This window comes from Polistes canadensis, unplaced genomic scaffold (genome assembly GCF_001313835.1).
Source record: "Polistes canadensis isolate GaletaPanama2010 unplaced genomic scaffold, ASM131383v1 scaffold_2, whole genome shotgun sequence".
Classification (NCBI taxonomy): Eukaryota; Metazoa; Arthropoda; class Insecta; order Hymenoptera; family Vespidae; genus Polistes; species Polistes canadensis.
In genome coordinates this window covers 149,273-161,749 of record NW_014569549.1, presented here as the reverse complement: position 1 = coordinate 161,749, position 12,477 = coordinate 149,273, and the positions used below count along the sequence as shown (strand labels likewise).

The following is a 12,477-nucleotide window of genomic DNA, read 5'->3' as shown; positions in this document are numbered from 1 at the left end:
AAATAAATTTGTTCATCAAAATTTATTAACTGTCTTCAATTTTCCCTTTGAAACTCATATATATTTGATAAATAATTTGACCCCTTTGTAAATCAATCGTAAACGTTTCGTTCAACATTTGTTCGATCGAACAAAACTGAAGATATTTCTTCTTTTTTTAATTTATTATTTAATTATTCTAATGAGAAACGAAATATATATTGAGTTGGCAACTAAGTGAGCATGGTTACTTTTAACAAAAATCTATTGAAAATACAGGTCTTCGGGACCTAGAAAGAGATAGAAGAGAGAACATAAAAATTATATGCGAACACGAAGTCATTTTCCTATGGATTTACTACTGCAATTTATTTTATCTTATCGTACACACAGTTATTATTTAAATTTATCTCCCCTTTTCTTTTACGTTACTTGCATTTCTTCGTACGATTTTCTCAGCCAATTTAAAATGTTTTTCTTAAAGAAAAAAAAAAGAAAGAAAAAACTGCGTATTCTTTATTTCAATCGAGTCATTCGCAACAATCCTTTCTCGCAATCTTCTTCTCCTGGATTATTTTATTTTCCAAACTCTTTATATTCGTAAAGTAAATCAAGAAAATAAGGATACAAAAATACGAAAAAAAAAAAAAAGAAATTGGAAACGAAATATACTATACACGGCAAAACCCGATAAGAATATTAAATGAGAAGAAGAAGAAGAAGAAGAAGAAGAAGAAGAAGAAGAAGAAGAAGAAGAAGAAGAAGAAGAAGAAGTAACAAAACCTGAAAACGTAACATAACTTATATTATAAATCATTCTACGATGTAACATAAATTCGGAACGAAAAGAAAAAAACGAACAAAAAGAAGAAGAAAATAAATAAAAAAAAAAAAGAATAATAAAAAAAAACGTATGACGAAGGTATAACCATATGTCGTTGATAGAAATCGAAAAGCTTTGGTATATTACGTATACACACGTTAATTACTGTTCACTATCGAACTGTTATATCAATTTTATACGCCTCGTAAAACATATTTTATGCGACACGAAAGAGTATTAGGAACGATCGATATCTCATCTAAACATCTAATATTGCATGTTTCTCTTCTTAACTATGGCATTGAAAGTGAAAAGTACTTCTTAATAGTCACTTAAAATAACTTTTTTCTTTTCTTTTTTCTTCTCCTCTTCCTCTACCTTTCACTCTATTTTTATTCTCATAAACATAAACTCGTATATTATAGTGAACCGCGCGTGACTTGTTTCTTTCTGTTTGAGGAGAGAAAAAAAAATATAAAAAGCAACATGGTCATCGACCTTCGTAGAATCGATAATACCTGTGCATCGAGATTGGTATAATGGGGTTTGTTAAAATGTTTAACGAGAGTTCGAGAAACGGAAGGGGGATAAAAAGGGTGTTTTTTATTTGTGTGTGTGTTTTTTTGTTTTAATAGAATAGAATTAGGAGAGTTATAGGTGAAATTCAGGATTCGTAGTTGTATTTAGTAGGAAGTTACTGGTAGGAAGATTGGGAGGGGGTGGGAGACTAATCGATGATGAAAGTTAATTATTAACTATGTTTCCCCGGGGGCTATATGCTCGAAGATGCTCAATGTACAATGCATTTGCATTTATATTAACAATATGCACAGAAACGTTGGTGGGTTGCATTTAAGCATGGTCTTATACGTATTACTAACCAATGTAAATTTTCAATCGATAAGAAGAAGACTAGTTTAATTTTATAAAAGTTGGATAGTAAAGCACATATACCTTATCTAATGCTATCTCTCTAATCCTTACACGATATTAAAGATTAAAATATTATATTACAATTTTATGTATTTAAAACGTGTTGAAGATAAATTTCAAACATAAAAGCACTCGAAGTATATCTTCTTGGATATTTCCCTGTAGTAGATAAACGTATGTGTGTGTGTGTGTGTGTGTGTGTCTAAGAGAGAGAGAAAGAGAGAGTCAGGTATTGAGTTTGTAAAGTGGAACATGACTACAATGTGTCTATCTCGCTTTAACGATGCCAACTTTTCTAGCTGATAAGGTTTAAAGCGGACAGCATACAAAATATTATTTTAAGTCTGCGGATACTCTCTCTCTCTCACTCTCTCTCTCTCTCTCGTTATAACGCTAGTTACCATCGTCAAACGAAAAACGAATTTTCACCGATGTAAATGAAAAAAAAAAAAAAGAAAAAAAGGAAGGGAATCGTAATTCGAAAAAAGATATAACTTCATCTCGTTTCGAATGATATGGATTTAATTATGCATTTTTTTTTTCTTTTTTTTTTCCTAGTCACGGTTTTCTTTGTTAACCATTACATTACAGATGTATATTTATTACGAATATAAAATTGCATTATATTTTAAATGCAAAAGTAAAATGAAATTATGTTCGTACTACCTTTTTTTCCTCCACAAATGGTTTGAAATTGTTTGTTACATTTTTTTCCTCTTCGTATATTCGTAGAAGAAAAGAATTTAATTATTGATTATAAAAAGATTACAAAATAATTTTGTAGTCGATTTAATTAATCTAACTGATGATAATAATACTTCGTTTTATTTATTTTCTTCTGTTCAATTTAAATTTATGCAACACAGATTTATAGAACAATGAAGATAGAGATAAAGAAGAGAGTATGTTTGGAATACGAGAAAGATATAAGAGGTTTCAAATATTTCTGTTCAATGTAACATGAAAATATCAATTTTTCTGTATATTCGGTATCATACCAGTATATATCGTGTGAATAATGTAATATGTACTATATACATTTCGGTGATCATATATTCTAACATAGACTTTAATTATGCATTCATCTGCAATGCTTTATTTTTCACGATGGAGAGAAAGAGAAAAAAAGAGAGAGAAAGAGAGAGAGGTGAAAGAAAAATCTAAAAATAAAAGTGTCCAGTGGAAAAAATAAGATTATTGCTAAATTATACCGTCCATAATTAATAACGCCTTAAATTATAATTCATCGTGACGATGAATAATTGGAAACGGTGGAATGAATTATTTAAAGACAACAATTTTCCTACGAGAATACTAATTTCTGAATTATATTACAATAATATATACATATATCTTTCTCGAATTTATATTAAAACTGAGTCTAACATTTACGATGCGAAGTATTTTACAAAATTAAAAAAAAATTAAAGATCGTTTCGAGTAATCGATAATTCGTTGAATATTTTGATCATTTAAAAAAAAAAAAACATCGAATTAAATTGCGAGAAATTTTCAAGAATTTAATTAACAAAAAGATAATATATATAGGAGAATGAATGATTAGAGTAAAGTAGTATTTTTAAGAGTGCGAAGAAGAAGAAAGAACCCAAATCCTTGCGAATACGTGTAAAGACACCGAAGTAAATCATCTCGAGAATGAGTAATGAAACGAATGAACATAATTCTAGGAGTGTTAAACGAGCGTTTCACAGCAACGCGATACCGTTATTACTTATCTTGGGTTATGTTTCTGTCATTTGAAGATATTTCACAGTATCACACGATAACACGTAGAAATAAAACGTACGTGCGTTGCTGCAAAATTTTCATACACGATTATTACTAAAGAGATAAATCAAAAAAATAATTTCTTTCATAATTCGAATATATATCGAAATGATTCTTTTCGTTTAATTAAAAAAAAAGAAAAAATAAAACATCTAATATATGGTGAAATTAAATAAGAAAATAAACAACCGAATAAGAAAATTGCACAGGTTATTATTTGTGATTTGTTGGTATAGTGACAGATGTAGAAAAGGTTAGTTTGTGAGCAAAAGGGATTCTTGGCAGTTGGATTGACAGTAAGGGACGTAGAAACGTCTCTGAAAAATAAAAACTTGAAAGAGAAAAAGAAAAAAAGGCAAACAGGACGAGACCGAAGGGAGAGCATCGAACCGGCGCGCATCTTCCAGAGTATGCACAGCCGTTCTCTCTTTTGCGCATGTACGTAAAAGTAACAGTAGTAGTAGTAGTGTAGTAGTAGTGGTAATAGTAGTAGTAGTATGAGAGAAGTGTCGATTGAGACTCGTTTAAGAATGTTTCATAGGTATATTAAAAATGATCAGAATAATTTGAAAAAATTATTGATTATTCCGACAAGTCTTATGAAATTTCTATAAAAATTAGAAATTTTTTTACGAGGCCGTTTAAAAGTTACAACCTTTTTATTAGTTAGAACAAATTTACATGTACTTAACGTGGAAAACCTGTTTTCAGGCCGAGTTAAGTGAACAAATAATAATGACAAAATGATTAGAAAAATTCGTGAAATTGTAAACTTGTAGATTACATATCCGAAAAACGTATAAGCGATTAACATTTTTAGTGATTTCAATATTAATTACGAAGAAAAAACAAGTAAAAATGAGTGATAATTACGATATTATTGAATGCAGAGTGAGAATTCACAGAGAAAACGTTGCAATCTCGTCATTTTTAATATATCTACGAAACATCTTTAATACGATCCACACAAGAAGTTAGAGATACTAAAAAAGAATATACGTAAAAGAAAACTCACCTTGATTCAACTGCCATGATGAGATAGAAACTAGTTTTACACCACGAAATAAAAGAATTCGTTGCAACGCGTTGATTTCAAATCAACTGCTGGTATGGTACGTACGGGGGTAATATTTTAAAAATTTATTATGAACTTAATTATCACGGTTAGTTATTATTCTCGTCCAATTGTGACACCTGTCTGAATAAGAGGCAGATGAGAAAAAAAAGGCATAAAATATCAACAAATGAGAAACGAATTTATACGTAGAAGCCGTGGAGGAGAGGGGAGGGGAGGGGAGTTGGGAGGGAATCGATAAAAGAGAGAGAGAGATACAGATTAGCAGACAGATGATACTTCACGACGAATCGTAAATTTATAAATGAATCGTAGCGACCAGTAACGCAGTTATTTTGTATTGTTTCCAATTCTGATATAGAAGAGGGGGGTCCCCTGTTGGTTGGATTGGTGGGATTTTATTATCAGGTGATAAGCCACGCGAATAACTTATTTTGACGTTGTAGAGGAAAGAAATAACAACGATTAGTGTTGTTGGTTTTAAACAATAAGAGGGGAATAAAGGGGGAAAAAAAAGAAAAAAAAAATATAAACCGAAAACGATGAACGCGTTAACGTTGCACAGCACAGTACAACACAGCAAAGGTTAACTTTCAACGCAACTAGAAAAAAAGTGGAACTTATTGACGATGCATTTCACGAATTACATGCAGCAACACTAAACTCCTCCTGACGCTACTACCACCGCTGCTGCTACTGCCATTGCCAGTGGTACTACTACTACTACTACTAATACTACTACAACACCAACGGAGATGGCAATGATGGGACTTTGTCCGTCGTATTCTTCGTCTTCCTTCGTCGGCTTTACAGATTCCACGCGTTCCTCATAGTTTCCTTCCATTTCTCCAAGATAAAGCTTTCAACTTTACCGCCTGACGCGTATAAATATCCTCTCTTATGTTATTTTTATATATATTTTAATTTGAACGTCGAATTAGGATAAAATATTTCTCGCATATTTGAGATAATTACTTTATATGATCTGAAATTATTCTTATTGTCAGTTTTTTAATCAAAATTTACATTAAATTATTTTTAATTCTTCTGTTATATATTATTTTATAATCGATCATGTGTGTTCCAAACGTTATTATTCTATTTCTTTTGGGGATCATTTATTTTTTTTACTTTTCGATCGATTTATTTGCTATTGGCAAAATGAGAAAATGAGAAAATGAAGGGAAAATAGCGATACCTCTGGGATTGGGGCCGGGGGCAGGGAGGGAACGAAGGGCTTTGTTTCGGTACTCGGTTTTAGAGTCAAAAACAGAAGGTTTTAATCTGCCTTTGTCGACCCAATCGATAATCAACCACGTCATAGTACATATATAACCATAGTATAACAGTGCTACCAACGTGTTGCTCAAAATTTTACGGGTTGGGAGATTGCGCACTTTTATATTGCCGTGAAACGAGAAAAGTTCTTTTTTTTTGAACGAAGGTAAATATCCCGTTTGATTATGTGTACGACATATTTATGAAAATAATAATAATAAATTGGGTTTATTTTTCTAATTCGTTATTATCCATTGAGCAGATTTACACGATCGCGAGTTACCTTATCGACCGAGTCGAGTTAAACACAAAGTTATCAACGAACAGCATATTTGTTCGATGGTATTCGAAGGAAATAAACGGTTTCTTTTAAAAAAAATAACCACCATACCGGTAAATATGATACGTAAGAGAATAACTTTTTGCTATAGGGGGGTTAATTTTGTTAGCGGAATAATTAATTATATTAATTATTATGGATTATACGTAAAATAAGCTTAAAAAGGATTATACATCGAATTTATTATTGGATAGAATTGAAACTTTTGATAATTTTTTTTTCTTTACAATTTATTCTCAAGATTTATATATATATGGGAAGAAATAATCACTTATTCGACAAGTACTCTACGTTTATACATATTCATCTAAAAAATTCACTCTCAATCGTTATTAACAAATTCATCTATGCTATATAATTGTTTACGTATATTCGTTTAATTAATAAAATAATATATAATATTTTAAGTATTAAATATGCACATTGGCATCGTACAAGTCATAGAAACATTTATGGCATTGTGGAATTCGTATCTCATTCATTCTTCGATCGTAACTCATGCTAAAATATATTTTTATGTATATATATATATACATATATATAATTATATTTTATCTATGTATTTATTATAATTATATATGTATATATATAAAATTAAAAAAGTTTTTACTTCAAGATATAAGTATATCTATTATATTATTTCTATTATTTTTTATTTCTTACTAANAAAAAAAAATGCATAAAATAATATATTTGTGCATCATCGAACATGCGTACGCAATATTAACTTAATCTAATACGTATTATTCAAGCTTGATCTGATACAATATACTAATTTTTTCTTTCATTTAGAAAACATAAATGAAAAGAAAAAATATAGAAACACATTAAACGCGGTGATCAAGTATGAATGATATAGGAAAATAACAGAAAGAAGAAGAAAAAAAAAAAAAGAAAAAGAAAAAATATCTCTAAACGCGAAATATTCGTTAGATCAATTAGATGAGTATTTCTCGTCTAGATGCAAATCGTGATCATCTTAAATCCTTTCCGAACGTTTTTTTTCTTGGGGAACGGGTAGGGGGAATTCGCGTATTTATTCGTGACAAAAAAAAGAAAAAAATAAAAGGAAAAAAATAAAGAGCGAGAGTAAAAGATAAGAAGAAGAAGAAGAAGAAAAAAAGTCAATGAAAATAAGACAAATGTGTGAATATCACCAGTCACATTGGCCGGATCGTCAGTCTGATACCGAAGCTAGAACGCTTCTGATGCATTAATATTATTATTATTATTATTATATTATTATTAGATCGAGACTCTCGGAATACGTTCGGTATCGGTGTTTAAGAATAAGCGGTGACATTTTTTTCATGACAAATTCAACGTCCATTAAATAATGCGAACAAATTAAATGGCAGAATAAAAAAAAAATACGTTCCTAAAATCGATGGATATTGTGGAACTTTTCTTTTTTTTTGAACGGCCCTGTTCTAACGTAGTTTTAAAACTATTTTATGGCACGTATGTATATATTGTATATATATATTTATATGTATATTGGATCTCTATTAACAAATAATCATCTCACCGAGTTTGGAAATAATTCGATCGAAGTATTCTTTTTTGTTGTTTTTTTGTTGTTGTTGTATCGTTCAAATACTCAACTTGATTACATCACAGCCTGGCAGTATCCTCGTACGAAGCACAATAATAATATCATGACACTTTTTGTTTTTGTTTTAATCGTTAATACAATATTTTAATAGACTAGTCGTTTTTTTTTTTTTTCAACTGAACATTTTTCATAATCTCGTACCTTTGGAGATTTCATTGGTAACTTCCAACGTGACACCCTTCAATGCGTTTAATTTTTGAATGTAACCATTATCGAAATGATTTTTACCGTTATTTTGTAGAGTACCTTGATTCGTATTGGTCTTCTCATTTCCAGTAGAAATCGAGGTTACGGAGGAGGATGTAGTTGCGTTTATTGGATTGTTACCATTGTCGAGACGCGTGCTACTTGCGTAAAGTCTTTTTTTGCCTGGGAATAGTGTGGACAATTTGTAGGCTAGCGGATGTAACAAGTGTAACTCGTAAGCATCCTCCTTGGTATTAGTCGTTAGTAAACTGACTATTATTCCAACTAGAATCGTCGATAAACTGCCTATCAAGGCGTAATACATGTAAGTAATAGCGTAGATAAATGTTAGTGTATTCTCAGGGGGCTCTGGATTTAGCAGAGTCGATGTTTTATCATCCCAATTGTTGACAATGGTCGAGACGTTCCATACGGGATTTAACATGTTGCTCGGTTTCGTGATCCAAGATGAAAAAGTGTCGTTTTGGCAGCCATCAGTTGACAACGGTAACACATCGTCTTTAGTTTCAACAGTTAAATGTCCGAATGTCAACCACAGTGTCATGAAATGACTGAAAATCATTCCCGCGGATGCACCCTTCCAATTGGCACACGGCACGAGCATTGCCAATATGAATACACCTAAAAGTGGTCCGGAAGTTGCTGAGGTCATTAACATTGATGATTCTATCACACCGGACAACGTGGCAACGACGAAACTTAAACCGATTATTATTAAACCGTAGAACACGGATAATATCTTGATCGTTCGTAATTGCATGGTATCCTTGAGATTACTCAATGATGGAATTTGACTTAGAAAGTCCTCGAACGTCACCGTTGCTAGAGAATTTAGGTTGGATACGGCTAATGTTAGCGCACTGTTGAACAAAGTCGCCATTACAAGACCCAATAGACCTGGCATGCTGAGGAATTTGTCTTGAACGAAGAACGGTACTATCTCGTCGAATTTCGAGATGTAACCCATGCTCAGTGGATCGCAATCGGCGTAGTTGGCGAAGATAACCATTCCCACTACCCAGGATAAGGAGAATAGTATGGCAATGGTCGGTACGTTTGCCATCATAGTTCTGAAATGAGAAATAAAACAACGGGTTAGTTTCAGTATTGGAATATACAAAAATTCGGGTCAACTTTTAGGACGATAAGAATTACACAAGAGAGTCGAGGTAAAAGAAGAAGAAGAAGAAGAAAAAGAAGAAGAAGAAGAAGTAAGAGAAGAAGAAGAAGAAGTAAAAGATAAAAGCAGCGAACTAAACTCGAGTCAGTAAAGAGAATTAGGTTCGGGATTATGTTCGACTTTACTTCCTTCGGATTATCTTACTTCTCGGCAGGGTTTGATTGGGGAGCCAAGTTTCGCGTATTTATTCTTTCCAAACAAATAATTCCCAGTCGAAGATTTATACCGCAGTGTTAGTTCGGTTTTATTATGGGTAAGAAACGTATGTCGGCCGGATGTTGAATTGATATTATTGACCTTATTGGACGTCGAGTATCTCTCATACTAAAAGTTTTGGCTTCATGCCATTTACCTCGACGAAAGGCTTCATTGATTATGTCGTAAGGGAAAACGATTTTCCTCGAATCGAAAAATACGATCTAACTGTTACAAACGATAAACTTTACCAACTTCCTTCTTCATCTTCTTCTTTTTATTTTAATGATAAATCTGGTTGTTTGATTACACATCTATTTTCTCTATCTTCCCTCCCCCCCCCTTCCCCATCTTCCCATGTGTATTATAATTATTATTAACATATTTTAAATCAGACACGATTATAAACATTGTATTGCACGCCGAGTGAATTATTTAACACACAACGTATTTTATACTTTAAGTAGATTATATTTATAATTATCTTTTGTTATCTAATGTATCATTGTAGTAGTCAAAGAATTTGAAAAAATTACCTTTTATTAATTTTTATCGAATCGATAAGGATTGATTGATCATCAATCGTGTTTCGAATGAAAATCATTTCTTTTTCAAACTACAATACAAACACGTAATACTTTGTGCTTTTTTTTTTTTTATAATAAAATCACGCGGTCGAAAACAGATCGATGTGCGTTGGCAAATAAAAATTCTTTTTTTTTTGTTTTGTTTATTTTAAATCAATACCAACGCACGACGCATCGTTACGATTTTCGTCTAGATTTCGAAAATAATTTGATATTATTTTGAAAACTCTCAGGTTACGGTGTAATTACATTCGTTAGCGGGTTTTTCTGTTTTATTTTCCCGCAAAAATTGTTACATTTTCCAGTCATATAAATATTGAATAGGGACAAACATTGTGCTAGCCTGTCGGTGGTTAAACATTTATTATTCAAAAATTGAATCCCAAGTTACTGTTACTTTTCTTTGAAACTATCCTGTGGACGTATACACACACACACACACACACACACTTTCTCTTTCATTTGACTTTTCCTTCATTTATATTATTTCTACTAGGGTTATCATAGTCGTCGTAGTAGTGTTGTCGTTGTTATCTTTTGGTGTTGCCGCGTTGTACACGACGAAGTAAAATCGAGGACGAGTTAGGAAACTTTTGCCGTCCGCCGGGAATGAAATTATTTCTCCATTCTCAAGGGACGAGAAGCTACGAGAGAAGAAGAAGAAGAAGAAGAAGAAGAAGCCTCGGATGTGTTTCGAAATAACGAAAGATAACTTGCGAATTATTTCGACGCCGGCCCGTGAACGAGAACAACAACGTGTCTCTCGTTTAAATTACTTATTCCTCTTTATTTTTTTTTTTTTTTCGAATCGTCTCATTACTCAAAGTAATCGTAATCAAAATAATATATTTATTAAATAATTGCATTTATTTATTGCCCTTTTTATTTTCTCTTTTTTTTTTTTTTCTATTTTCCATTGCACTTCCAAACAATTTTATTGTTTTGTTTTAACGGATACGAAGTATATATACGTGGAATAAGATTCTCGTAAAAAAAAGAAAAAAAGCGTGTAATAAAAAGTATTTTTTCCGTCGTTAAATTTTCCGCGAACGATAGTAATAATAAGCCAATAATATTGAAAATAACTTATTATTTTCTTCTTCAACGTGTTTTTATTGGTAAATGGCCTTCGTCGTTCTGATATTATTTCAGATCATACACGAGACTAGCATAATTTTTACAGATGGAATTTAGTAAATAGGATTAAACGTTTCGTTAAAAACTATAGGATAGATTGTTGAAAAAAAAGAAAAAAAAAAAAAAAAAAAGAATAATTATGAAGTAGGTAGATAGGTAGGTAAAACGGTACAAGGGGATTTTGTTTTAACGAAACTCTTCCTCGTTGTCACGTGATTCGAATGTTCGCGAGCGTAATTAACGAGCATGTGAACACGTCCACATCGGATCTAATTACTTCCCTTCCAGATGTTCTTGTCGAGCAAACAGTAGGAAGTCTTCGTAAGCATTCATTTGTGTCGACTGAGAGATTTCAAAACGAATATTTGAGAATACTGTGTTAAAAAGTTTTTATCTTTCAAGAGTGCGTACCATTTAAATATTCAATATAATAAGAATAATAATTGTGGGGAATCGCGTTATCGTGATGTGACATGTATTGTACGCATAACACTAATATATGATACGGTATACATTAAAAAATGCAACATTGTTATAAAAAAAAAAGTCACTTTTTTTAACAATGATCAACGATAAACAAGGCCACAGTCGAGTGATAATTTGTCTGTCGTTTGTTGTTATCATCGTCGTAATTTTCTATATGGAATAACACGATAATAACGTGTATCGAGAATGTATACGCTCGTATATAAACGAAATTATTATTAAATTATTGGTTATTTTTTTTCTTTTCTTTTTATTTTGTCAATCGTAAAATCCCCGTTTAACTCGTGATTTACCTTACCGGATATTACTTATACGGAAGCGTAAGATTGTCATAAACAATCATTAATCATATAACACGCTTATTTATTATAATAATTAATACTTTTACACATTTTGCTATAGGATCGTTTCTATAATTGCAATTTTAAATAAGTTAATATTGATTTGAAATTTATCGATACGTATCCGTGTATTAATTACGATCATTATTGTTGCATAATGTAATATAATTATATTTTTGATTTGTCGATTACTTTGGGTATTCTTTTTTATTTTCCATCATTGGATTTATCTTCCAAAAAATTTCACGACGAAATCGTAATATTTTGTACAATAGTAGGAATAAAAAAAATTCTTACTTTACAACTTCATTCTTGCTTTTCATACTGCAGTATCTCTGAACAAAATTCTGTTGACATCCGAGAATTGATAGGCTCATAAACAGCTGACCAAGCACTGCTGATACAGTTGTCACGCGTATCGTTGGGTCCATGTCGAAACTAATAGAAACAATAAAAATATTAATAAGAAGAAGAAAAAATATATATGGTATAAGGTAAACAAGATTTTGAAAA

The 12,477-nt window shown here is 31.4% G+C and overlaps 2 protein-coding genes across 5 annotated transcripts in view; both read right to left on the bottom strand.

Annotated features, from left to right (window-relative positions):
* The window catches only part of LOC106785297 (putative aminopeptidase W07G4.4), a 19,580-nt gene extending 14,270 nt beyond the window's left edge, over positions 1-5,310 (bottom strand). The window contains exons 1-2 of one of the 3 annotated variants that reach the window (XM_014745627.1): positions 4,918-5,310; positions 4,539-4,721 (exon numbers count right to left, since the gene is read on the bottom strand). In XM_014745627.1, coding sequence (XP_014601113.1) covers positions 4,539-4,555 — 17 coding nt within the window. In that variant the 5' untranslated portion in view covers positions 4,556-4,721; positions 4,918-5,310. The remainder of the gene's footprint in view (positions 1-4,538; positions 4,722-4,917) is intronic. The other 2 variants (XM_014745617.1, XM_014745635.1) reach the window with 2 other exon arrangements.
* Positions 5,311-7,950: 2,640 nt separating this feature from the next.
* LOC106785281 (sodium-coupled monocarboxylate transporter 2) overlaps positions 7,951-12,477 on the bottom strand; it is a 30,214-nt gene continuing 25,687 nt past the window's right edge. Inside the window, exons 4-5 of one of the 2 annotated variants that reach the window (XM_014745604.1) lie at positions 12,262-12,402; positions 7,951-9,108 (exon numbers count right to left, since the gene is read on the bottom strand). In XM_014745604.1, coding sequence (XP_014601090.1) covers positions 7,959-9,108; positions 12,262-12,402 — 1,291 coding nt within the window. In that variant the 3' untranslated portion in view covers positions 7,951-7,958. The remainder of the gene's footprint in view (positions 9,109-12,261; positions 12,403-12,477) is intronic. The other variant, XM_014745597.1, reaches the window with a different exon arrangement.